Here is a 27,743-nt window from a genome sequence, read left to right on the forward strand (position 1 = left end):
CTTATGCAGCCCACACACGCACCGATCCCGGCGTGTGTTGTGGGCTTAACTAGCACATCGCATCGTATGCCTTGTGCATATGATGTGCATGCGATGCTAGAAAAAACTAGTACAAAAAGTATGTGCAGCACATACTTTTTGTACTGTACGATGAGGTGCCGCGGGAGCACGCACCCCATCGTACAGCATCGCACCGCCCGCATCGGTGCGTGTGTGGCCTCCTTTAGGCCTCATCTGTGTTATGGCAATGCAAAAAATTAATTGTTTTATTTCGCTGTGGTAAGGAGGGAAATCTCCTCGTCTGTTATTGGCTCTTTTCCATTTGTCAATTTCCATACATCACTGCTCATTGTTTATATTATTGCTCAACTGTAGTCTGATTTTCTTCCCAAATGATGTGATTTTTGAAGATTAGTGTTTTATACATTTAAGAGGTTATTTTCTTTGTATGTTTTCATTTAGAAAACCGATTTCTAGTGAATAAGTGTACAGACATGGGTGGAAAAAGCTCAGCCTAAGGAGTTTTCTATTACTAACCAGATTATTATTGGAATTACTTTATAAGGCGCCACAAGTAGTTGGCAGTGCCATACATATGGCACGCAAAACTAAACATTACAGTCCATGAAGAACTAAAACAGAGCACAGGTAACAATTAGCACGAAAATTCTCATACACAACACAGCTGGGATGTAGGGAACCGAAGGCATTGTCTGCGTACTACCAGGGAAGGAAGAGAAGAACAATTATGAGTGTGATGCGGATATAGATGGTCAGAGTTGAAAGAGCTGTAATTGAAGTGCTTGAGAAGAAGGCTGTAAGAACAGGAGGGAAGAGGGCCCTACTCCAAAAAGCTTATAAACTAGAGGTAGATGGAGACAGACAGGTTATATAAAAGTGGGAAGTGAGCATGGTAGAGATGGCCAAGAAACAGGGCGGTGGGTAGGTAGAGTAGCCTTGGTACTAGGTTATGCGGAAGGGTACGCTTTGAACAGGTGGGTTTTCAGTGGCAGTTTGTTTTGCACGGTCAGGGAGAGTCTAATAAAGCAAGATGGCTAATTCCATTGAAGGGGGCAGCACTGAGTGGATAATGGGATGTTGTATAGCTGAAATCGACATGGGTTGGTGGGACAAAGGAGATGGAGGGGTACTTGTTTCCTAGCACGGCGCCCATCGCATACCATACTTAGAGGTGTGCGATGTGATATTCCCGTTAAATTAACAGGCGTGCTTGTACAATGAAATATCGCATAGCATTGCATGCCAGAAAATGGCATGCGATGCAATTTTTAATTGTACAAGCACCCTGATGGGTGCTTACAATGTTAAATACACCCCCATTGTCAACGACAACCCGAAGCGCAGCGAGCCCGCGAGGGGCGGCGGTACGCGTCCTCTAACCTTTTCATACCCCGCTATCCACGTCAGCATGGAGTTGATTTTAGATAGTGGCGTGGTGAGGGGACGCTGAATACATGTAAAGTAATTTGTGTCCCCTCGCGGGGCACGCTGCGCTCTCCACGCTTCGGGCTCGGTGGCTCGCCACGCTTCAGGTTGGCGTTGACAATGGGGACATTGTAAGCACCCATCAGGGTGCTTGTACAATTAAAAATCGCATCACATGGCGCTATATTGCATGCAATGCGATTGTATGCGATCAAAATCGGGGGCGCCGTGCTAGGAAACAAGTACCGATGGAGGAATCAAGAGTGACACCCAAGCAGCAGAGTTGGTGAATCATACATTTAAATTCTCTGTGTGTCTGATGTATGGAAAATTATCCCGCTTTTTCTTTTTTTCATTCTTCAATCTCTCCGGCAGCTTTCATTGGCTTTTTTTTACTTTATTAGTGATTTGGAAACCTTTAATTTGATTCCCTAATTGAAAATTAATAAATGATGATCACCACCTAGTGATTGAAGGTGTGGGGTACCTAAGACTTCTCACTGCCAAACATTAAGAAGTCTCTTTCAATGTGGAAATAGAATACCTATTTTAGTAATTATTTTTTAAATTTTTTGGGGGGGTTTCTAATACTGGTTTCACATTGTAAACCTGCTTTCAACCCGTTTTTTTGTAAACATGTCTTAAAACGGATCAAAAGCCAGTTAAACCCCTTTCATATTGCATGTTGTAAACGGTATATTGCAGTTTCAATCCCACTTTTGTACCTTTCAAATTCAACCCGTTTCACCCATAGAAAGCCATACATTGTCATTTTAAATGTTTATTCCCTGTTTGTGGGCGGGGATCATGCAGGGGCGGGGATCATGCAGGGAGATAACCTATCACCCTTGTGTGGTTATCATTTGTAGCAGATGCCGTTTCTGAGCTGTTCAGACTGCAGGGAAAATGGCTTAGAAACGTGTAGGCTCCTGCTGTTAACACGTTTCAAAATACCGGTATGCTGTAACTGTTAAATTAACAATGGAGCTTTCCCACTGCAGCTGTTCCCTTTTAAAACTGTAAATAAACTGCAATATACCGTGTTAAAGCTGCAATGTGAAAGGGGTATAATTGAACATGGACAGTGACATACTTTTTAAAGTATGTTTGATTTGAAGTACAGGTTTTAATAGAAATGTGTACATAGATCAGTAGGTTTTTATTTACTGTTTTTCTACTATAGTGGAGGTATTCCATCCAGGATTCCGAATGTCTGACCATCCCAAATTAGATGGTCCTGCGGAAAAAGTGGGTGTGTCGACAAAAATGGCTGCGGATTGTCGAGACACTGATGTTTAAGATGCCCATACACTAGTGAGATTTATCTTCAGATCTGGCTGGTTGGAACAAAAACAGTTTGTCAGTTTTCCAGCATTTCCTAGCAAATGGTCAACTGTCATTTGCTCTCATCCATACCCATGTTTTTGTTCCAACCAGACAGATCTGAAGATAAATCTGCGTGTGTATGGACACCTTTATTTGACAACCCATGTCCGTTTTCTACAAAACAGATTCGACTTGTTTTAAAGTCAGATCTGTTTTGCCGAAATCTGCTATTACCTCTGTAGCGGACGGCATTGAATACCGCCTATGCCTTTTAACATATTGCAGTCTTAAGAAACCAATGTATATCAGAGGCTGATCTTTAAGCGGATAGGAATGCATGAAAGTTACTGCAGGTGATAGCAGGTGGCCTTTTCTCACCATCATCTACGCAGTGTTCCTGTCCCTGTTGATTAGACAGGATGTTTGATGTAAGTGGCAGCTGTGCAGCTCTTGGTCAATGTTTACATAGCTACTGATTTGCATGGTTAAGGCTGATGGGGAAAGTAATAGAAATGTTAGGTTTTACAGGCCACGTGTTAAAAGGTATCTTGATCCCTTTCACGGCAGTGTGGCTTGTACTCGTTGCACACCTTAACCCCTTCACGACATTGCCTTTTAAGGTAATTTTTTTTTTTTTTTCCTCCTTGCGTTCAAATAAGCGTAACTTTTTTAATTTTCCGGCTATATAGACACATGAGGGCTTTTTTTTTGCGGGACAAGTTGTACTTTGTAATGGTACCATTTACTATACCGTATAATATTCTGGGGAATCAGGAAATAATTCAATGTGGGGTAAAAAAAAAAAAAACCGCCATTGCACAATTTTGCGCTGGTTACGGTTTTTTTGGAGTTCATAGTTCGTTTAAAATGATGGGTTATCTTTATTCTATGGGTCGTTACGATTCTGGCGATACCAAACTTATATAGTTTTCGTTATGTTTTACCACTAAAAAAAAAAATCGCAACTTTTACGGTTTTTCTAATTTGCGTTGCGTCGCCATGTTCTGCGGCTTATAACTTTTTTATTTTTCCACCTACGGACCTGGGTGAGGGCTCATTTTTTGCGGGCTGAAGTGTACTTTTTAATTAATACCATTATGGGATATGGGCGACTTTCTGATCTCTTTTAGTTATTTTTTTTTGGGTACGCGATGCGTCCAAAAAACGTAGTTTTGGCGTTGGGGATTATTTTCCGTTTACGCCTTTAACCGTGCGGGGTAACTAATGTTATATTTTAATAGATCGGACTTTTAGGAACGCGGCGATACCAAATATGTTTATTTTTTTTATTTTTTTTTTATTTTTATTTGGGAAATGGGGAAAGGGGGGTGATTTGAACTTTTAATATTTTTTTTTTTTTTTTTATTTTTAAACTTTATTTTTTTTTTTTTTTTTTTTACTTTTACTACAAGGCCCCCTAGTGTACTTGACCACTAGGGGGCGCGATCGCCTGTACTAGGTTCAGCCATAGAGCTCTATGGCTGAACGTAGTGATTTTATGCACTTCCTATTACATCCTGCCTGAGGCAGGATGTAATAGGTATGCATATACGGCCAGCACAGGGGTCTACATTAGACCCCTGGCTACCATGGCAACCGATCGGCACCCTCCGATCTCGCTGCGGGGGGCCCCGATCGGCGCCGGAGGGGGGCGCCCCCCCTCCGATCAGCTATTTAAGCACTGCGGGCGCTTTGCCCGCGGTGCTTAAAGGGTTAAACGGCCACGATCGGCGAACTCGCCGCTCGTGGCCGTGAGAGCAGGGACCTGGCTGTAATATACAGCCATTACCTGCTCTCTGTCAAGCCAGCTCACTCCGTGAGCTGGCTTGATTCCCCCGCAACGGCCATATGACGTATATATACGTCATATGTCGTGAAGGGGTTAAAACTGGGGAGGACAAGCCTTTCCTTATATGAAGCCAAGGGAGTCAAAAGAAAAGATTATAATTTCTGTAATTAAAACATAGTCAGTGAAGGGGTTACAAATATTGGATTTTGTTTTCAGTGTTTATAGAAATGTGAAATCTTAAGTTTTGCTGTAATAATACTGTCTGAAGTGTATTGCATTGGGCTAAAGTTTTATGGCTGGGCACCTCAGACCATTACAGTACCCCGAAGACAACTGTGGAACTTGTTCTGGTTGGCATTGTTTCTCATTAATTGTGATGTATTCAGGGTAAGAAGGTTTCTTCATCACAGTATTTAAATTGTAAATGACTTGCTGAGCTGACAAGGCAAGACTTGCACTCATTTAAATTCCATTCAAATATGCTTTTAGGCTGCGTTCCACTTTTACGCCACCTCTGATATTTAGTGGGTTGTGTAACCTAATAATGGCCACTGAAGGAATCTCTCTCTCATGCTTTATTAAATGCGTATTCTACACGTAAAGAAAGGACCCAGTATCTAATAATTTTTTTATTTTTATGTAAAAGAGCTAGTAGTAATATAAATACAATGTAGAAGACCAAATATCTAAAGGCAACCCATTGTCTGAGGCACAAGTCAGACCAGATTTCCCTTGGGTCCCCCTCCCACCCCTGGCAGGTCCCTGGGAGGGCTTACATCCGACTTGGCGCTTGATGTGCCATTTTTAAATACAATTTACTGCATGTAATAAATCGTATGTACAAGGGCTCCTGGAGAGCAGCCAGGGGGAGTGCAAGGGAAATCGGATACGATAAATCTCGGTTGCTAAAAAGCACCCGCGATGTGCACCTGAGGGCTGCACATACCATTACTCTTATGTACAGCACTTTCGATCTCCTGATCCAATATGCACAGGACTGCACATCGGATGGGATGTCAAACGCATCAGGTAATAGCATAATGCAGACATCCGATACAGAGTGTCACTAATGTTAGCTTATGTAGCTACTGTACACAATACCAAAACAGCAGTAATATGAAGACCAAATACCTTCTGTGTCATGTTATGATACATGTCTGGCAATGCTAAGACATTTCCTGTTTGTATTCTCCACACTTCACTGTGGAATACAAGCCAAATGGAACTAGAGATAAATACTGCTGCCAGTGATTGCTGCTCTACATGCTGGCATGGGATAAACAGAGCATTTTCTACAGTAGAATAAATGGTGCACGGATCATTAAATAACAAGAGTATATAAATTTTTTTCATGTTCCAGTAGAACGAAGCCACCAATAATCAATGTACAATGTCGCTTCTTATACCCTCACCTGCATATTTGTGGAACATAGCTGATGGATACTGAAATTATAGCTGCACACACAAGTAAAGTTAGTTTTGAGTGGAAATTAACGTTTCCCTGTAACCTCTTTTTTTTTTTCCTCTATCCATAAGGGATACTGGGATTCACTATGATGGGGTAAACAGGAAGAGGGGGTCGAGGCCCCTTCCATGTAGGCTCATAAGGCCCCCTTACACTAGGGTGATTTACATGCAACTTGGGCAATTTACATGTGATTTCAGTGATAAATCACATGTACAGTGCCCAGATTGCATGTACATGATGCAGTGCGCGTTTCTGTGCATATTGCATCGCATCTCCTAGGTCGTACCTGCTGCAGAAGAAATTTGTCGCCGGGTCGCTGCTCATCAGACGCCCTGTACCTGGCTGTGCGAGTGTGCTGCCAGTTCTGCAGCCGCCCAGACGCCCACCTCGTCTCTTCTGCTTCCTCCCCACTCAGCGAGTCAGCGGCCCTGCCTCCCTCCAGCTCCTCGTACAAAGCAGCAGCCTTGGACACAGAATAAAATCCTCCCGAGGCTGCTGCTTCCACTGGCCACCAATTCTTTGTTCTTTTATTACAATGCTATCAGCCCACCACCCACAGCCCAGGGGTGGCGGAGACAGCCCCGGGCCGGGGATGCCCTGTTGGGAAGGGACCCATTTGTTGTGGGGGGTTCCCAATCCCTCAGTGACCCGGCCCGGGCTGACCAGCCAGGGTGATCATGCTTTTGCCGGAGGACCTGATGTAAAAAGTGTCCCCCGGCTCTGGCATGACACCGCTGGCTGTTTGAGCCCGGTGATTCGTGCAGGCTTCTCTGTGTAATCAAATGGAAAAATAAATAATTAAAAATTAATAAATAATGGAAAATTTGTATTTTCCAGTTGTATATTTTTGCTGAATTACCGGCCAAATTCAGCAGTACTATTTAGGCTAGCACCCTGTAGTACAGCCCATCAGATAAATTGTATGGTACAAGTGTATGCAGACCAATTGCATGCAATTTGTTGCAGGTTGATAAATTGCATGCAATATATCTGATGCAAAATAACTCTAGTACTGAATCTGACCTGCAGGTCTCCCGGGGAGCTCAAGGGAAATCTCATGCAAATTCAAGCTTCAGATAAATTGCCCTAAAGGCCCCCATACATTAGGCCGACTTGTCCTTAGGACAAGTCGGACCCAATTCTCCTGTGAGACGCCCGGGAGCTCCCCGGGAGGCTCACACACAATTTGGCACTTGATGAGCTAAATTTGACATGTGATAAATCGCTTGCGATTTATCACATGTCGGGGCTCAGGGGGCTTGTGGCGCCGGGAGTCGAGACGGTATGCGCAGTGGCGGGTATTAGATTTTAAAATACCTGTCAAATGACTGGCCGTTCTCTGATTGGCTGGCTGAGAGCTCAGCCAATCAGAGAACGGCCAGTCATTTGACAGGTATTTTAAAATCTAATACCCGCCTCTGCGTGTCCCGACTCCCGCAGCACTGCTGATATCTATGACTGCCCGGCCGGTGCCGCAAGCTAAGCTCTCAGGGACCCGGTGTCTGCATGCATATGCCTGTCAGGTGGACAGGCATATGCATACAGGGAGGTCGGACGTGATCGTACATGCTGACCGTCCGACCTCCCTGATCCGGTCCGATGCGCACGGGACCGCGCATCGGATCAGATATCACACACCTGCGATTTTGGGCCGATTATCGTCACAAAGTGCCGAAATCGGATGAAATTGTCCCAAAATCGCATAGTGTATGGGGGCCATAAGGGCCCCTATCCAAACAGATAGAGGGGGCTGGACATTGACAACACCTGGGCTTGGCAGTAGAACAGATTCCCCGCTTGTTCTGAGATAGAAAATATTTTTCTGTGAAGTTATTTTGTGTATTTCCACCTAAAAACTTCCTCTTTTAGGTAGATTTCTCCTGTAAAGCATTTGTGCTCCTACTGTAATGAAACCTAAATATGAAAGAAATGCTAGTTACACAACTTTTATTTTGTTATTGATTACAAACATTTGTTTCTTTTTGTGTAGAGGAAATAATTACGCGTGATGAGTGCATGCCAGTTTCCCAAATCTCCCCTAAGTATATTTGTTTGTAATACAGCAAGTACTAGCTGTGCTCATTTCTGTGGGGAAACCGAACCTGCAAGGCTACTGCGGAACCTTGTAAATAATTGAAATGCACCCCCTCACACGCCAATTGATATCTTGTTTTCTGAAGCTTGAATATAAAAGCCGCAATTAAGTGCCCTCTGCTACGATTGTATTTTAAAAGCATGGTTGCCTACCTGACCTGACTGGGGATCTAGGTAATGGATAAGAAAGGCGTTTCACCACAGGTGATGGCAATCCTACATTACCAGGGAAGCCCAGGGACAGAGCATTTTCTCCCTGAAGGAGAGGGTCGGGTAGGCAACCCTGTTTAAAAGTAAAGCTGGATGGTCACATGTTGTTCTCCCTCTTTGATAGACCGCTGGTATATGCTGGCCTTCTAAAGTATCTATCTAAGGCCGAGTAATGAAACATTGTTGGGATAGACCTATAAATATACTTGCAAAGAAATAAGGCTCAAATATTGTTTAGGGAGGAACAAAATGGGCTGAGTGGTTCCTTTTTGCCTTCAAATTCTGTGTATGTATGTACACATGCTAGCTGTCTACGATCCCTGCATTACCGCTTCCCTGAGACTATTCTCATCGGGACACACTGAAGCTGGGAGTACTACTAACATACCACAGGGAACACCAGTGGCTGTAGTGGCAGTGTGGCCACTGGACATAAAATTGTTACCCTGAAAAGGTCAAAAATCCAGAGCAGTGGGGTACACAAGTGTTTAGTTTTTTTCCAATGCATGTGGCTATTCAATTGTACTCCCTTTCTCTGCTTAACAATTTGTAAATTAATGTTTTCACAAACATAAATATGGGTTAACGGGCATTGACTCACATAGAACCCATGAAAAGCTTGGATGTGATATAACGGCCCAACAGTCGGTCGGTATACCGTCATTGGAATACCGACTGTCGGTACTCCGACAGGGGAATGAGCGCATTGAAGCCCCTTGCGGGCTCGCTGTGCTTGTCACATGTTCTATTCTCCCTCTGAGGCTGGTTTCACACACTCCGGCTCCTGCCGGACGGTGAAATCCCGCACGGCCAGGGAGCCGTGCCGCACACATTAGTTGTGAATGGACACCATTGTGTCCATTCACACGGGACGGCCACGACCCGGCCGCACGGTTGCAGCCGGATCCCGCCACTGGAAGGGACGGCTGCCGGGCTGTGGCCATCCCCTCCATGATAAACTAGTGTGTGCGGCATGGCTCCCTGGCCGTGCGGGATTTCACCGTCCGGCAGGAGCCGGAGTGTGTGAAACCAGCCTGAGGGTTGTGGATCCTAACGAGGGAGAACAGCCCCTGTAAATCAGCGTTCCGACTGTCAGGCATTTAACAGTCATGATCCCAATATCAGTATACTGACTGTCGGAATCACTACTGTCGTCAGGTCATTCGGCACCTGCAAAGCTTGCGGATTCGTGTTTTCTTTTAAGCTGCTGCACCTGCCAACTCGCTGGTTATCAGATTTTTCTTTAAGTACTGCCAGTGTGGGATAATTAAATAGTCCTTGGGGGGTCATTTAGCCTTGGGCATATTAATAAAACACTTGCTAGAACAGCCATTTTTGGTCATATACATGTGTTAGTGAGCCAAGTAGTAATTCAAATGATGTTTACAGTGTTTATGTGGTAAATATACCAATGACTCTGGGAACCTCTATTCCTTGTTAGTGCCATTGTATGATGATTCCTCCATTATTTATTTCTGCCCAGTCTATTTTAATCATGGATTGATCACGGGACTGGCAGAACCACATTAACTGGCATTTATCTCGTCCTTGGCACTAAGGGCCTTATTCTAGTTCACTCTTTCTCACAAACTCCTTCTTAGATGGACAAAACCATGTGCACTGCAGGTGGGGTAGATGTTACTTGTGCAGAGAGAATTAGATTTGGGTGGGGTTTTACTTCAAAGTGAGATCTGTATTGCAGTGGAAAAATAAAGCAGCCAGTATTTACCCTGCATAGAAACAAAATAACTCACCCAAATCTAATTCTCTGCACATTTTACATCAGCCCCCTGCAGTGCACATGGTTTTGTCCATCTAAGAAGGATTTTGTCAGAAAGAGTGAACTAGAATAAGGCCCTAAGTGAGAGCTTTGAATACATCTACAGACTGACTGATATTGGGAGGATGAACTATAAAATACATTGTTAGATTCTTGTCACTTACGATCAATAGTGGGTGGAGAATCGGTGTGGTTTTATAATATGTTCTACAATACCGACTTCCGTTTCATATCTTCTATGTTTGAATCAATAACCATCCAGTGCTGTGCTTTATAAACTGCTCCTACAACAGCTGATCATTGTCTGTGTCCTGCTGAGACCCAGCATGAAGTGTTCTCCTTCTTTCCCCTTGCAGAGTCTGTGGCAGTCATGTCTGTGGATATGGGCTCCGAATGGGTGAAAGTTGCCATAGTGAAACCTGGAGTTCCTATGGAAATTGTGCTAAACAAGTAAGTAACATTGAGGCTTATGAATACACCAACAACGTGCGATTTATGTAAAAGGTGAATTAAAATAAGTAGCCATTTACACAACTGTGTACATCAAGATTCAGTTGTGAACTACTGAAGTGTAAAACAGAAGTACAAATGTGTTTGCTTGCAAACCTGTGCACCTACTAGTAAGGTATACATACGGGATCATAGGATGCAACAGCTGGTACCAGTAGTGGGAAGAGTTTGGCAGATAGGGGATGTTTCTTGCTTTGTGCTGAGAGGTACAGGAGCAACCCCATTATTGTACTCTATTATATTGGGATAGTACTGTAACCTCCAGAGAATGTGGCGTCAGAACATAGAAGATATGACTGCACACATGTCTACCCAAATACATTCAATAGTGTTTTAAATGTTCATTTATTCCATTGATTTGTAGAATGTCATGCAGGAATGAACTGCAATTCAGTGACCTAAAAGTAGCATCCAAAAAGAAACGGTGACAAAATTGCAACAGTTGATAGTATCAGAGAGCAGACCAGCAGTTAGCGGTCGGCTTGAGAGCAGTTCAAAGAAATTAATAATGTAGATACAATAGTAAGCACTGTCCAGGCAGCCTGATGCTGTGCAATTCCCTCTATATCAGTGGTGCCCTGGGGGAAAGACAGTGCATACACCCTGGCTGATAGCATTAATGATCTTGGTCAGTGTCACCCGCCCCCTGCTCTGTACATGCATCGTTGACTAGATGGTCAAGATTGAGTTGTATGTACAGACGACGGAGGGCGGTTCATTAACGATGCACAGGAGTGCACATAATTTATGACATTTAGCATACACACTCAATGGCTTGCGCTATATATCATTACCTATATCGCCCATATTGTTAAAGTTCTATCACCCAGTGCGTACCCAGCATAAGACTCAAAAGCCAGTAAGAGACCATTCTATCACTGTCTATTCTCCACAGTCCCTGCTTGATGACAATAATCAATCAGGCACTTAGATTGTCTGTTTTGAGATTGTAAATCCACTATGTGCAGGGGAGGTATGTTTTAGCCCCTGTATAAGGTAAAACAGTGCCATATCCTAGAGTTCTAAAGCAGGTGGAGATTTGTCCATCTCAGAATAGAGAAGCCGTTACCGCAGGATCCCATTCTGGAAATGTTAGGTGTAAACTTGGGATTTCCCGCTGCACAAATTGGCTAAAGATGTAGTGCCAGGAGTAAGTTCCATTCAGGCACCAATTAGCTGGGTTTGCCGTTGTGATCAGATGTATTGTCCACACACTGTGGTTAGTTCTGAAAGCATTACTGCCTCACAGCACCGAGGTCATGGGTTCAATTCCCACCATGGCAGTAACTGTGCAGAGTTTGTATAGTCTCCCTGTGCTTGCATGGGTTTCCTCCCACATTCCAAAAGTATACTGGTAGGCTAATTAGCTCCTGGCCAAAATAAAAAGTAACCCTAGTAAGTGCACTGATTTAGGGCATATAGATCGGCCAAGTGGTTCTTATATGCCTTCAAATTCTATCGGCCCGATTCAGACCCGTTTGATAATCGAATGACAACGCATGCGCATGGTAAGCTGGCTAGCAAGGTGATTGACACCTTGAGCTGTGTTGCTGGCATTTTTTTAAGTGTCCCCCAGATAACGCAAGCTTTCCCCAGCTGTCGGTAGGGAGGGCTGCTGATGACGTCAGTGACATCCGAGCACTCGTAGCCCAGCGAACAGCTCCGAATCAGGCCCTATGTTTCTATGTCACATTTGTTGCACCACTGCTATTTTGGTTCAAAATAAATCATTGATTGTGTTTCTGTAATGATTGTTAATTTAGGGAATCAAGGAGGAAAACCCCTCTTGCTGTTGCACTGAAAGATAATGAGCGTCTGTTTGGTGATAGCGCGGTAGGAATGGTAAGTTAATTTTTGTTCCATGCTTATAGGCTACATACTAAAACTGTATTAAAGTGGAGGAAAGACATGTAGTTTGTACACAGCAGTACATTAAAAACTATTTTACTGATTTTGATGGTCTGGAACGACAATCTAAATTTCACCCACTATATGGGTGTATGCACAATGTCATATACTCTGTCATCTGTTCATGCTGGACAACTGAGGATATAATTAGCGAGAGCTGTACTGTAGAGTGACTGGCCTGGCCTTCAGCGAGCTCACAGTCTCCTCGCTGTATGGGTGACCTAGCCTCCAGCATGCTTCCTATCTCCTCGCGTATGTGTGACGGGCCAGACCTCTAGTTCCCTTTCTGTCTCCTTGCTGCAGAGTGACTGGCCTGGCCTCTAGTTTGCTTTCTGTCTCCTTGCTGCAGAGTGACTGGCCTGGCCTCTGACATGCTTCCCATCTCCTCGCTGTATGTGTGACCGGCCAGGCCTCCGGTGCGCTTCCATTATCCTTGCTGTATGGGTGACTGGCCAGGCCTCTGGTGCGTTTCCATTATCCTCGCTGTATGAGTGACCATCCAGGCCTCTGGTGCGCTGCCTGTCTCCTTGCTGCAGAGTGACTGGCCAGGCCTCTGGCACGCTTCCCATGTTCTCACTGTGTGGGTGACTGGCCAGGCCTCCTGTGCTCTTCCCATCTCCTCTCTATGGGTGACTGGCCAGGCCTCAGGTGCACTGCCTGTCTCCTCGCTGTATGAGTGACTGGCCGGGCCTCTATTACGCTTCCACTTTACTGGCTGCATGGATGACTGTCCTGGCCTCCGGTACCTTCCTGTCTCCTTGCTCTATGAGTGACTGGCCAGACCTCTGACACACTTCCCATCTCCTCACTCTATGGCCCTTATTCAGATCTGATCGCAGTACAAATTTGTTTGGAAAATGGACAAAACCATGTGCACTGCAGGTGGGGCAGATGTAACATGTGCAGAGAGTTAAATTTGGGTGGGGTGTGTTGAAACTGAAATCTAAATTGCAGTGTAAATAAAATGCAGCCAGTATTTACCCTGCACAGAAAAAAATAACTCACACAAATCTAACTCTCTCTGCACATGTTACATCTGCCCTACCTGCAGTGCACATGGTTTTGCCTATTTTCCAAACAAATTTGTACTGCGATCAGATCTGAATAAAGGCCCTATCCTGACCCTCGGTGCACTGCCTGTCTCCTCTAAGGGTGACTGGCCTGGCCTCTGACAAGCTTCCCATCATCTCGCTGTATGGGTGACTGGCCCGTCCCCCGGCATGCTTCCCATCTCCTCACTCACTGTCCAGGCCTCCGGTGCGCTTCCTGTCTCCTCGCTGTATGGGTGACTGGCCTATCCTCTGGCACACCTCCCATCTCCTTGCTGTATGAGTGACTGACCAGGCCTCTGGTGCGCTGCCTGTCTGCTCAATAAGGGTGACTGGCCTGTATTTCGCTGCATTTCCAATCTCTTTGCTGTATGGGTGGCTGGCCAGGCCTCTGGTGCACTTCCTGTCTCCTTGCTGTATGGGTGACTGGCCTGGTCTTCGCTGCATTTCCATGAGAGACTGGAAGCATATTAGATGAGTGATCACAAGGAGGTTGAAAGTACTCTTTTTTTACTGTGCAAAAATAACTCAAGTTCTACTGTGTGGAATCTTCCCTACAGGCAGCCAAGAACCCCAAAGTGACTCTTCGTTACTTCCAGGATTTGTTAGGGAAGCGGGAAGAGAACCCACAAGTTGAGGCTTTTAAAAACAGGTTCCCAGAGTACAATATTGTGAAGGATGAGCAGCGTGGCACAGTTCTATTCAAATTGTCAGAGTAAGTTCATGATCTGATGTCGGTAACTATGAAGTGCAATGGTGTGCTTGCATTTTAAAACCACTGTGCCGCTTGTACAATGGAACACCAAATAAGAAACCCAAATATCTCTTAATAGCGGATTCTCAGTTTTCGACCTGCTATCTTCTCCTCCAAACTATAACATAGCCACAGCTGAACCCCCCCCCCCCCCAACGAAGCTATTATAGGCCAATTCATGTTTAAAATAAACTGCCACAATTAAAGACAATAAACAGAAGTGTTTAAAATACTGTACCGCAATAACCAAGCGTGTAATGCATTGTTGACTGAACTTACTGTAACATTCCGTAAGGAGTTGGACACAGAGGTGCACTATTCTGTTAAGGGCAAAAAAAGGGATTTACCCTGATTTTATGCCCCAAGGTTTTTTTGCTTGGTAACTTCCGTTACAGAGCATCCTCTCCAAAAAATAAATAAATAACACTTTATGGTGAAACCCCACAATATTCACAATTGTGACCACGAAAACTGGTCAGTTATAAGAGATTTTTTTTTCTCCTGCCATAGTCAGTAACTTTGCACTAGGACAAGTTTTTTGGTTTGCTATGCTTGGGTATATTAATGAACCACTCTAAGACGTCCTGACAAAATTTTAACTAGATCAGAGCCTCTTCATACATTTTGTTATTTCCATCAAAAAAGCTAAACTTTAGCCGTATTGCCGGAGCAGAAGATATTGACCTAGAGCAAAACTCTTTTGCACGTTTCTTATTCAGGTCAGGTCACAACTTTCCACACTAGCCGATTTTTGAATATCTCAATTTAAACTTTTTCACTCCGCCCTAATATACATGAAGGCTTTTTAATACTATCGACCTGTTTTTACTCAAGCAAGAGCTTTAAATGCCTTCCTGGTGGATGCTTTGCTAGTTTACTCAATCTTATCTAGGTTCCCTTTTTTTCCCTATGTATGGGGGGACTTGAATTTCGCCACCTTGGGAGTCAACCAGAATAAGGGCCACTGTGTGAAGTGCTGTTTATTTTATATCGAAACACTTTCTAATTTGTCAAGAGTTTATTCTGTCCTTATGTTTTGCCATGATCACACAATCTAATGTGTTTCTTTAAAAAAGGAGGTAATATTTACACAGCTCTTGTTTGTCTTGGCGTATTTTTACAGAGAACAGAGTTATTCACCCGAAGAGTTACTGGCAATGATGCTGAACTACTCCAGATCTCTGGCTGAGGATTTTGCAGGTGAGTTCTAAACCAAAGTAATGTCTCTTGCTCATTCGTATTCATGGATAGCTGACTCCAATGTAAATTGAAGTTGCCGTAAATACAATGGCCGCAGGAAGAAGTGTATTTTGTTCTTGTCATTCCTGAGAAAAGTAGATGGGAAGCCCCAAGGTCTTTTTAACGTGACAAATCTTGCATGAGAGCAAGCCCTCATTCACCCAGCTCGAAAAGTTTTTCTACTTAATAATGTCCAGCACTCTGGAGATGTTCTGGATAGAGGGACAGTGCCACTTGCTGTGGCGGAATAGGGGTTTCTTATTACCGTTAGTAACTGTAAGATGACTCTTGCAGAGGTTTTGTTGCTGCCATCAGAAGGTTCTTGCATCAGTACCAGGAAGAGCTGCTTGTTGTATATGTGTTTATGCTGCACCACCACCACCTGGATGGTGACTGCTAATGTCCACTCGCTGAGTACTATGGGCGAGCAGAGGTAGAACTTGAAGACTCTGGGTGAGATTTAATAGAATGAGAGATTCAGAAAGTGAGAGATTTGGTGAGAAATCTCCAGTTTTTTTTAAAGCGGCAATCATTTACACTGCAAAATCAAACTGGGTTTGCAGTGTAAATGATTGCCGCTTTAAAAAAAACCTGGAGATTTCTTACCAAGTCTCTCACTTTCTGAATCTCTCATCCTATTAAATCTCACCCACTGAGTCAGCTTTGGGGAACTCACAGGATGCAAAACATTTGTCTGTAAAATAAAGATTTTTTTATATTGCAGCTGGGGCCCCTTAGACCCATTTTAGGGTAATAGCATAGTTTTATTTCCTGTCTGTTGCCCATACATGGTGCAATGAACTCTGTGCTTTTAGTACTAGATTGCACTGTATCTAGTACAAAAAGCATACAATGTGCTACAGCAGCATACTTTTTGTACTAGATACGAAGCAATCTAGTACAAAAAGTACGGGCTGCACAGACGCTGTGCGATGTGCACCCGAAAAACGCACCGTGTATGGGCAACTTAAGAACTATTAGGAATGAGGATCAATGAGGTCCTTTACCAGCTCTGATACCCCTTTCACACCAGAATGTGCAGGGACCCACCCGGGAATATGGCCCAGGTATCATGCCGGGCCATTTACCAGAAAAGTCCCTGCATTTTCTGGTGTGTGAAGGAGGCTTGATGGCGGCGAGTACTCACCCCGGTTGCTGGTCCTCGTTGCAAGCCGGGCATCCACACAGGCGGCGGGCGCAGACTCTCCGGCTGCAGTGAGGGCGCAGAAAGATGCAAAATCTTCATCCACCGCCTGTCCTGTCATTTGCGCCCGCCGCCTGTGTGGATCCCCGGCCTGACAGCACACAGAGGACCGGCAACTCAGGTAAGTACCCCCTACCTCTTTCACACCGGCCAGGTCCACGGGTGGAACCCGGGAACGACCCTGCTCCATAGCAGGGTTGAAATCATGGCAATTTTGCCGGAATTTTGGTCCAGGAAATTTACACACCAACACTAGTCACGGGTTGTTCCCAGGCCCAACCCGGGAAATTAGGCTGGTGTGACAGGGGTATGAGTGAAGTAGCCCTCGCTTGTAAGATACTCACTTCCAGATTTGGGCCACACCTTGAAAAGATCTCTTCCATCTGGTGAGAGGAAGTAAAGGAAACAATGTGTCTTCTTCCTTGGTACATGAAGCAAGGAGTAACCTGATGATTTCAGTCCTGAAAGCTAAGGACTTCTGATCTAGCCAGCAGCATGTCATTTATTCCCGGCAACTTAGGAGTCTTCATTCGAATGTTTAAATGACTGTAGAACGGCAGTGCGCATTGGTGTGTTTGGGCCTAGCTGTAGCAGTACAATCCTTTTCACTAAGCCCTGAAGGTATTTGGCCATGTACAGAAGGACCTAGCATCTTCTCTCACCGCCACACTGTTATCTAAATCATTTCTGCAATCGAGAGGACTTCTGATTTGGCCCAGGCGGCTTCCATCACCACTTAGGAGCCAATTAGGAGCCTCACAACTGCATTCATTAAATACGTACAAAAATCAAACTTCAGTCACTGAAGTGACCTTGCACCATCAGATGCAGCGCTGGCACTACTACCATTGTCTGACGTGGCAAAAAAAAGGTGAGTATGGGAAAACTGTAGTGCATACTCATAAGAAAAGAGTGCACAAATGCAGGCATGACATTTGTGGTTAGTCCGTAGGGCTTTTATTTTTTTTAACCTGGTTCTACTAACATTATATGTCGTTATTAACTTGCTTTAAATTTAAAACCCTTTTATTTTTTTTTCTTTGCTAGAGCAACCAGTAAAGGATATCGTGATTACAGTTCCTGCCTTCTTTAACCAGGCGGAGCGCAGAGCAGTTCTACAGGCTGCTCAGCTGGCTGGTCTTAAAGTGCTTCAGCTTATAAATGATAACACGGCTGTGGCTCTGAATTATGGGGTCTTCCGGAGGAAAGATATCAATTCTACTGCTCAGGTTGGCTCTATACCGCACGCTCCCTCCTCTTCCCCCTTTTTATATTCTTGCCGTAAAAACTTCTTTGTCTATATACAATCAATGTCCCTCATTCTTCTCCCCACTTGTAGATTTTGATCTTACATCATTGTCACATATCTTTTCTGATTTTTAGTAAATACATGGTCCTAAAAATACCAGCGTGACTGCTTTGGGGATCAAACTTTTCACATATCGTTTATCATATGTTACAGACCATTATGTTTTATGATATGGGATCAAGGAGTACAACCTGCACCATTGTGACCTATCAGACGACAAAGACGAAAGATTCCGGCATACAACCACAGCTCCAGATTCTAGGAGTTGGGTACGTAACACACAAACCTTGTTCTGGGGAACAGTTTTGTAAGTTTTATGCTGAAATTAAAGGCGGTGTAGATCTGCTTTTTTTGGTGCAAGCAAGTCTGTGGCGTAGTGTATATTTTCCCCTGTCTGTGAACTGGTGGCTGTTGGATGGAAGTCTTCAAAAAAGCTATTGGGGGAAATTTACCAAAATGTGTATTCTACTTCCCATGTGATGTTGCTATGGGCAACCAATCAGATCCTGTCTACTATCTTGAAGGTACTGAATAAATAAGTAGATTCTGATTGGTTGCCCAGAGCAACATCACATATGAAGTAGAATACACCTCTAAGTAAATTCCCCTATTACATTTGACAATGTAATTGAAAATGTACCGTATTTGCTTTTTACAGATTTACCGCCCACTGTCCCAAATAAAGGCCAAGTAAAGGTCCATAAACACACTGTGTCACATCGTTAGCTACCATCGTTCATTTTCACCCTTGAAGTGAAAATGAAGGACCTCAGCATTGCAGGTGATCGCTGGTGCACGACAGATGACAAACGACCACAAACGATGCAGGACCTTTTTCTATTGAAAAAACAAACAATGTTAACGACCATAGCCAAACTGACCTGCATGCATGGACGATGGATATGGTCTTTAACGACCCACAGTATGCGCATCGTTGGTAGTCGTCCGTCATTCACAGCATAAACACTAGAAGATGTTAAAAGATTCACCTCCTAAACGACCCTGAACGAAGTCGTTATGGGTTGTTCAGGAGGTGATTTTATAATGGGATCATTCATCATCAAGAAGACAACGTAGTGCGTGCGTATGGGCCTTAAGAAGTAATATATCTTGACACATTTCGTGATCGCAGGTTTGACCGTACACTTGGCGGACTTGAGATAGACATGAGACTTCGAGACCATTTGGCCAAGCTATTCAATGAACAGAAGAAATCCAAGAAAGACGTTCGGGAGAACCTCAGAGCAATGGCAAAGCTTCTGAAGGAGGCAAACCGTGTAAAGACCATTCTGAGCGCCAACAATGACCACATGGCACAGGTATGTCCTTTGCCTGCACTATTAAGAGCTATGTGTGGAGGAGAGCCTTCTCAATTGTTGTACATAAAGCCTTCTGGAGTAGACATTGACTAAGCAAACGCCTGTTAAATGGTTAGGCGCATACTGTCGGACTACAAATGTTTTCTCTTTGTCTAGATTGAAGGACTCATGGACGATATTGACTTCAAAGCCAAGGTGACTCGTCAAGATCTAGAGGATCTGTGTGCTGATCTCTTCAATCGGGTGTCCGCACCAGTGGAGAAAGCTTTGCGTAGTGCGGAAATGTCTCTGGTGAGGATAACATTGGACTAGATCAGGGGTGGAGAAACTTTATATTTTTCTAGCAAGGGCCATCTAAAAAATGGATAAATTCCTTCTGGGGACATGTAAAAAAAAAAAAAGCACCTTAAAAAGTCCCCAGCTTCCCCGTCCCACGCTCTGTCTGCCGCTGAATGAAGAGTGAGGAGAAACGGCTGCTGCTGCAGGACGCCTCTTGCGATAACCCGCTCCACCACCTCGCGCAAGAACTCCCCCTTCCTAGTCTCCTACGCAAGTGGCTGGGCGGGATACTCAAAGTGGTTATGGGGGCCATTTTACGGCCGTGGGCCTGAAGTTCCCAACCCCTGGACTAGATCATTCAGCCAAGGATCCTTTTTGTTTTTTTCTCTGTGTTGTCTGATGTGCAATATATGTATGACATATCTGTGCTTAACGGACACGTTTTTTTTTATTTTTAAATAGGATCAAATTGATCAGGTCATTATTGTGGGTGGTGCCACTCGTGTTCCTAAAGTCCAAGATCTGCTGCTTAAAGCTGTGGGCAAGTGAGTACGGTTCACTATGGTTGCATAGTGCTTTGGTTTACTGTCACCAATTTTTCAAGTTATACACCATTGTGTTGTCATAGGGAGGAGCTCTCGAAGAACATCAATGCAGATGAGGCAGCAGCTATGGGAGCTGTATATCAGGCTGCCGCTCTCAGTAAGGCCTTTAAAGTCAAGCCATTTGTTGTGAGAGATGCTGCTTTTTACCCGATACAGGTAAGAGCTCTTAATCGGACATGCTCTTAATCTGGAAGACCCCATAGGGGGGGAAAGTGCTTCTCTATGATGTCCAGTGCCTCTTCCATCATTCAGGTTGAATTCACTCGGGAGCTGGAGGAAGAAAACAATGTGAAGAGCATAAAGCACAACAAGAGAGTCCTCTTCCAGAGGCTGGCCCCATACCCTCAGCGCAAAGTGATCACCTTCAATCGCTACACCGATGACTTTGACTTCAACATCAACTATGGAGACCTCAGCTTCTTGGAACCTGAGGAGCTGAAGTGAGTGACTAAGGTTTTTATGAAAAGAAAAAAGTATCCTTGCCAGAATTTTTTTAATTTACTTTGCTTAAACATTTTTTTTTTTTTTTTTTTTTTTAGGATATTTGGCTCACAGAATCTCACTACTGTTAAACTCAGTGGAGTTGGGGAAAGCTTTCAGAAAAAGTCTGACTATGAGTCCAAAGGCATCAAGGCCCACTTCAACATGGATGAGAGTGGGATACTCAGTCTTGACAGGGTAATGCTCACTGATGTTAGGGGCTAAGCACATGGGGGGGGATGTGTTTGTCTTAGGGGTATATTGAAAGCTTCCACAGATTAAAAGGTGCCGTTGTCCATAGCAACCAATCTGTTTCGGCCAATCGTTTTTTTGAGATGCAATAGAGAAATGATAGACTGAATATGATTGGTTGCTATGGGCAACATCTCTTAATTTTTCAAAGCTTTAGTAAACGTGTCCCTTAGTGTACAGAATAATTTGCTTAGTACAATTATAACATTGCATTAAGGTGCGTATGCACTGGCCAATACATCATCGGCCAGTGTGAACTAGCAATATATCTGAACGGCGTCCTTCAGATATATCGCGTCGGCTCTGAAACACAGCCAATGCCTGATATAACTAGAGCTAGATTGACGCATTGTGCTGTGTGTATGGGCGATCCCCTGACCATCCATACAGCTGCACCTGGAGCTGCTGGTGATTGACAGCCTTGTGATGTCAGTTCTTACGGATCGGGCCGTGTGAATGGAGAACACGCTGCCCGATCTCTCTGTAGATATAGCTGTAGTTCAATGTGATCTTCAGATATACCTAAAAGTGTGTACCCAGCTTAACTTTCTTTTTTTATAATCAAGTCAGCTGCAACCGCTGTGCCTCAGTTGCCATTATGTGGAAAGTGGCTGATTACATGGTTTTGCCAAGATTGGTGCCGGACGGGTCCCGACAGGCATTCACCCGACGTTGGGATCCCGACTGACAAAACGCCAACAGTCGGGTTCTTGACAGCCACCTGCTATTTTCCCTCGTGGGGGTCCTCGACCCCCATAGAGGGAGAAAAGAATAGGTGGCTTGTGTAGCGAGCCACCATGCCCGCAAGAGGCTTAGTTGCGCTCAGCATGCTGTCTGGGTCTGACCAGTCGGGATCCCAACTGTTAGAACCCTATTCCACACTTTGCCAAGACAACCCAAAGAAGGAAGAATGCATTTTAATTCTCTTATAGGTGGAAGCCGTTTTTGAGACCGCAGTGGAAGACAAGCCAGAAATAGAATCTACATTGACAAGTAAGTGAAATGTCCGGACTGTGGGCAGATCTAGTTAAAAATTATGTGGAAGGTTTGTGTATTCAAAATTGTCATGGCATTGTTACACAATGAGGGAAGGAATGCAGCGTCTGTAGTTTGAGAACGGTGCATTTCTCTCCATGTCACATACAGTTTGGTGCTTTTAAAAACTGCACCATGGGGTATATATTGTAAGCAGCAGCTTGCATAAGCTGATTTCTCTCTGCTTCTGTGAGAAGTTTTATGCGGCATTAATATTCAAATGAAAATGCAGCATTTACCAAGCCTATGAGTAGTCTATTGGTGGATTACTTCCACCATTCACCAGGCTTAAGGTGCCCCAGGCCCCCTGCTTGTGACAAATCCTAAGGCACCTTTCACCCAATTCATATGGCATGGCGACTCCCCTGAGAAGCTGTGTAGAGCTCACCACATTATAGTATTCATTCATGTGTCCGGGGTGCCAGTTTGAGAAAGAGGGTGATTTTTACCGCTTCCCAAGTGTGTAAACCATGGTTTGGGTATCTTTTTGGCTTTCAGTTGGAATTGGATGATGCTACAAAGAGGATTTTTAGTTGCGGGACAATGAACACTGACTTTCCATTCTTGTTCTTAGGGAAAATGTGTTCTAAACAGAACCATATATAGCTGTGGTGTCAGTAGAGGGGCGCAGACAAGACCACGTGATGCTATCTGAGGAGGTGAAATTATTTGATCAGAAATCTGTAGCCAGTGGGTGGAGCTGTAGGCAACCCACTTACGGCATTTAATCTGGCTGGGATGGAAGTCCAATCCGGACTCTTATTTTCTCTTCTCAGAATGGTAGTTGGGGTGCAGTAATGTCTGTGCTCCTCCAGATTTCCTCTACAGCCGTGTTCTGACTTTAGCCACTTTAAGGGACCCACTGAGATATTGATTCAATTAATTTTGTAATTTCAATGCGGCCTTGTCTGGGCCCCGGTTGGTTATCCGTGCCTCACTCCAATGTCATAGACTTGACAGTGGCTGTCATAGATTTGACAGTGGCTGCTCGGAACCGCTTTGCACCCCGATGTAAGGTATTTGGGGGTATGATGGGTGACACCACTACTGTGCGGCTTGGTTAGTCCTACATGGAGTCCTTGCAGGCACAGGGCATTGTGGGGAGAAGCTGCAGACAACTTTCCAATGTAAATTGTCCACAATCCATTTGAAGTGGATTAATTGCCTTTTACGCTAAAACTGCTTTAATAAACAGATGGTGGATAGGTTTCTTAAAACTACTTCTACTGAGGGAATAGTTTTATTGGGAGTATGTTTAGTGCACCCTATTACCTGTATGTGTAATGTTACACAAGCTGGCTCACCATTCATGTTGTATGTGTAGTAACCCTCCCCTGTCCTCCACAGAACTGGGAAATACCATATCGAGCTTATTTGGAGGCGGAAGCTCAACCGCAGATAAAGAAAATGCTACAGACACTGTCCAGGTTAGGAGTCCTTCATTTATTTTCAATACCTTTTTATGTGAATGTTTATAGAACATCATCTTGAATAAAACCGAAGTACAGTGAAATCATTTATATATGTATGATAATGGCACTTTATTTCAGCACATTACTTGCTGTACAACAGACATTATTTAATTGGTTCAATTTAACTTTGCTCAAATTTGATTTATTGTATGTTAATTTTCTATCTGCTTTATAAAATCAAATAAAAATGTACTCAATTAAAAAATAAAAATAAATAAAAGCTAAGCCCTCTTTATACTTCATGTTATTCAAATGTCTGTTTCTCCTCCCAGCAGCAGGGGACACTGCAGTCTACACGTGTGGGATAGTGTGGGTGCATTGGAGGAGTCGGCACTTTAAGAAATTTGAATACAGCTGGCTCCTCCCCCCGCTATCCCCCAGCAGACTCCAGTCTTAGAAAAAGTGCCCGGAGGAGTCGGACTCCCGGGCTATGTCTCCTAAGGAGACTAGGATTTTTGTTTCCTTTTATTTATTTTTTATTTATACTTGGACACAGACAGGCTGGGAATGCCTGTCTGCGACGTGGGACCCTGGAGGGACATGGTCGGGCCTGCATGCAGCCTCCCTCCACTGTCCAGCCACCGGAGCCTCCGTTCCGGGGACCCGCCCGCAGCTGCATGCGGTGTGCGTCGCGGGTCCTGGGCTATCTCCCCCGAACTCCAGGGATGCCGGTGACAAGTAAGGGCGCTGTGCGCCAGACAGGGGGCGGCCATTAAGCGCGATGGTCGGTGGCAGAGAGAGAGCTGAGTCGCGGTGGTGACGTCAGCGCACCCTCCAGTATGCCGGCTGTTTGGGGCAGGGCTTGGATTTCGTGCCTCAGCATAAGAGAGGAGGGCGGAGCTTGCTTCTCTCTCTTCTCTCTGAGCTTTTGAGCTGTGAGGTGGCTTTTGCGGTGCTCTCTCTCTCTGCAGTTTGCTGTACAAAACGGGACCTCTGTTACCTGTGCAGCTCAGCGCTCCCCAGCGGACTACAGGGACACTGTAAGTCTTAAGGGGTACATTACACACACAAGAATCGGGGGTTATTAATTGGCTCCTCTTCCCCTGTAACTTGCCAGACTTCAGGGCTACTTTACTGGGTATTTCCCTGCTGTTGGGCTGTATTTTGGGGTGTTTCTTGTGTGACTGGTGTTGTGTGTCTGTCAGTATTGTTACATTTACTGGGCAGGATGGCAGGAAAAGCAACTTCATCTAAGGCTGCTTTGAAGGTTTATTCCTGCAAGAGCTGTAAGCAGCAATACACACAACATGTTAGAGGGTGTTCCCTCTGTGAGATTTGCTATAGGGCTTCTCAAATTACTGCTGCTCCTGCAGCACCTGTGCAGGCAGCTGCTGTTTCCTCAGAGGTGCTGCAATCATTGCTGTCTAATCTGAATGCTGAAATGGCTGCCTCTAGGAAGGATAGAGAGGTGTTTCAGACTCGGCTTTCTAGATTGACCTCTGCAGAGCCTGCTTGGGCTCAATCCTTAATTCAGTCAGTGGACTCTTTAACTCAGTCTATGGCAGGTCCTGCTAAGAGACCTTCGGCTGCTGCTGTAATTAAAAGAAAGGCTATGCCCTCTCTGTTTTTGGCTGATGATTCAGACCATGAGGATTATATTATAGAGGAAGGAGAGGTTCTTCCCCCTGTGGAGGATATCCAACCCTTGGATGTAGGGGAGGATGAATCACAGGGTGTGGAGGGGCTTATTAGAGCTGTTAGGTCCACTCTGAAATTAGAGCAGCCTGAGGTTACTCCCCAGGTGTCCATTTTTGGACGCTCTCAAAGACAGGAGTTGTGTTTTCCGGATTCGGAGGAATTAGACTCTCCTCTCTATATGGAAAGTCCGGATAGGAAATTCCAGGTGTCAGCTCGCCTAAGGACACTATATCCTTTCTCTCCTGAATCCAGGGCCAAGTGGGAGACTCCTCCCACTCCGGATATCTCGCTATCCAGGCTATCTAAGCGAGCCACTCTGCCTGTCCCCGGGGTGGCCTCTTTGAAAGAGGCGCAGGATAGGCGTTTAGATTGCTCACTAAAGACCATTTATTCCACGGCAGGGGTCCTTTTGCGTCCTGCTTTGGCCTCTGCTTGGGTGGCCAGGGCTATGGAGCAATGGGCTGCTGAGCTTGTGGCTGGTCTGGAGCAAAATATGCCTGTGGCAGATTTGTTGCCTATGGCGGAAGGCATCAGGGATGCTTCAACTTACATAGGTGAGGCAGTGGCAGATATTTCGACTCTAGGAGCCAGAATTTCTGCATCAGCTGTGGTGGCCAGACGGTCGGTCTGGTTGAGGTCATGGCAGGCTGAGGCTGAAATTAAAAAAGCCGTTTAAGCCTTGCCGTTCACAGGGGATATGCTTTTCGGGCCAGAGCTCGATAAACTTATCTCCCAGGCCACGGGGGGTAAGTCTACATTCTTACCTACAGCCGCTCCTCCACCTAAGAGGCGGTCCCTCACTCAGTCCTTTCGGTCCTTTCGAGGCTCCTCGGCCTTTAGAGGCAGGCCCAGAGGAGGTTTTACGGCCTTTAGAGGTCGCAGAGGTAGAGGGGCGGGAACAGCAGCGGCCGCTGCTGCCCCAGCATGTCGCCAGGAGCCCAAGGCTTCCGACAAGACCGTGGCATGACGGTCTTCCGGCTCTAGTGGGAGAGTCCAGGGTGGGCGCTCGTCTGTTGTTGTTCCCTCAGGTTTGGGAGACTCACTGCAGGGACGAGTGGGTCTTGCAAATTATTACACAGGGATACAGACTTCAATTTTCAGCGCCACCTCCAGTAAGATTCTTTCCAATGGGCCTTCCAAAGCTGGATCAGACAAGAAAGGCCTTACAGGATTCAGTTCAAAAGCTTTTGGACGCTTCTGTAATAATACCGGTGCCAGAACATCAGAGGGGACAGGGGTTTTACTCCAATGTGTTCGTAGTCCCCAAACCGGACGGCTCCGTAAGGCCTATCCTAAACCTCAAGGATTTAAATCAATACATCTGTTACAACAGGTTCAAGATGGAGTCCATACGGTCCGTGATTGCATCACTGGAACCGGGAGAATATCTTATGTCGCTAGACATAAAGGACGCCTATTTGCACGTCCCTATTTGGGAACCTCACCAGAGGTTTCTAAGGTTCGCAATGCAGGCTTCTCATTTCCAGTTCAGGGCTCTGCCCTTCGGCCTGTCGTCCGCTCCCAGGGTCTTTACCAAGATCATGGCCTGCATGGTGGCGGTACTCAGGTTACAGGGGATAACTATCATCCCGTACCTGGACGATCTCTTGATAAAGGCTTCTTCTCAGGACAAATTGATAGCAGACGCTCTGGCCACATGTTCTTTTCTGGTCCAAAATGGTTGGATCTTGAACTTCGGCAAATCTCAGCTCAATCCAACACAGAGGCTTCAATTTCTGGGCCTTATTCTGGATACGGCGCAGGAGGCGGTATTTCTTCCAATGGACAAGATCGCGGCGCTGCAGTCAAAGGTACGACAGGTCCTAGCTCCCGGCAGAGTTTCGATCCTGTTGTGCACCAAGATGCTGGGGATGATGGTAGCCTCTTTCGAGGCCATCTCGTACGGCAGATTTCATACCAGAACGTTCCAATGGAACCTACTGTCACAGTGGTCAGGGTCGCATCTACAGATACACGGGAAGATTACCCTGTCAAGAGCAGCTCGTCAGTCACTTCAATGGTGGCTTCACACTCCCAATTTACTCCAGGGCCGGAGTTTCAGTCCATGCAGTTGGACGATACTGACCACCGACGCCAGCCTCAGGGGCTGGGGAGCTTTTGTTCTCAACCAGACTTTTCAGGGGCGGTGGTCGGCCCAGGAGGCAAGTCTTCCGATAAATGTCCTGGAATTAAGAGCAATCAGGTTGGCTTTGGGTCAAGCACACAACTTGCTCAGGGGACGTCCGGTAAGAGTCCAGTCGGACAATGCGACTGCGGTCGCATACATAAATCGACAGGGAGGAACCAAAAGTCGTGCGGCCATGCGCGAGGTGCGTCCTATCTTGGAATGGGCCGAGGCGTTTGTCCCCCGATTCACTGCGGTGTTTCTGCCGGGCGTGGAGAATTGGCAGGCGGATTATCTGAGCAGACAGGACTTCCACCCGGGAGAGTGGGCCCTTCATCAGGAGGTTTTTCATCAGTTGACGGTCCGGTGGGGCATGCCTCAGATGGATTTGATGGCCTCCAGGTTGAATCGGAAGGTACCTCGGTATTGTGCCAGGTCTCGGGATCCGGAAG

At 45.3% G+C, this 27,743-nt stretch overlaps 1 protein-coding gene across 2 annotated transcripts in view; it reads left to right on the forward strand.

The window, feature by feature from the left end:
• The window catches only part of HYOU1 (hypoxia up-regulated 1), a 37,742-nt gene that overhangs the window by 856 nt on the left and 9,143 nt on the right, over positions 1-27,743 (forward strand). For both annotated transcript variants that reach the window (XM_083163029.1, XM_083163028.1), the window contains exons 3-16: positions 10,470-10,563; positions 12,387-12,465; positions 14,141-14,295; positions 15,458-15,534; positions 17,825-18,006; positions 18,240-18,355; positions 19,219-19,405; positions 19,562-19,696; positions 20,147-20,229; positions 20,313-20,445; positions 20,542-20,729; positions 20,829-20,967; positions 21,954-22,014; positions 23,404-23,483. In XM_083163029.1, coding sequence (XP_083019155.1) covers positions 10,470-10,563; positions 12,387-12,465; positions 14,141-14,295; positions 15,458-15,534; positions 17,825-18,006; positions 18,240-18,355; positions 19,219-19,405; positions 19,562-19,696; positions 20,147-20,229; positions 20,313-20,445; positions 20,542-20,729; positions 20,829-20,967; positions 21,954-22,014; positions 23,404-23,483 — 1,709 coding nt within the window. The remainder of the gene's footprint in view (positions 1-10,469; positions 10,564-12,386; positions 12,466-14,140; positions 14,296-15,457; positions 15,535-17,824; positions 18,007-18,239; positions 18,356-19,218; positions 19,406-19,561; positions 19,697-20,146; positions 20,230-20,312; positions 20,446-20,541; positions 20,730-20,828; positions 20,968-21,953; positions 22,015-23,403; positions 23,484-27,743) is intronic.

The sequence above is a fragment of the Crinia signifera genome, chromosome 19 (genome assembly GCF_055691185.1).
Source record: "Crinia signifera chromosome 19, ASM5569118v1, whole genome shotgun sequence".
NCBI lineage: Eukaryota > Metazoa > Chordata > Amphibia > Anura > Myobatrachidae > Crinia > Crinia signifera.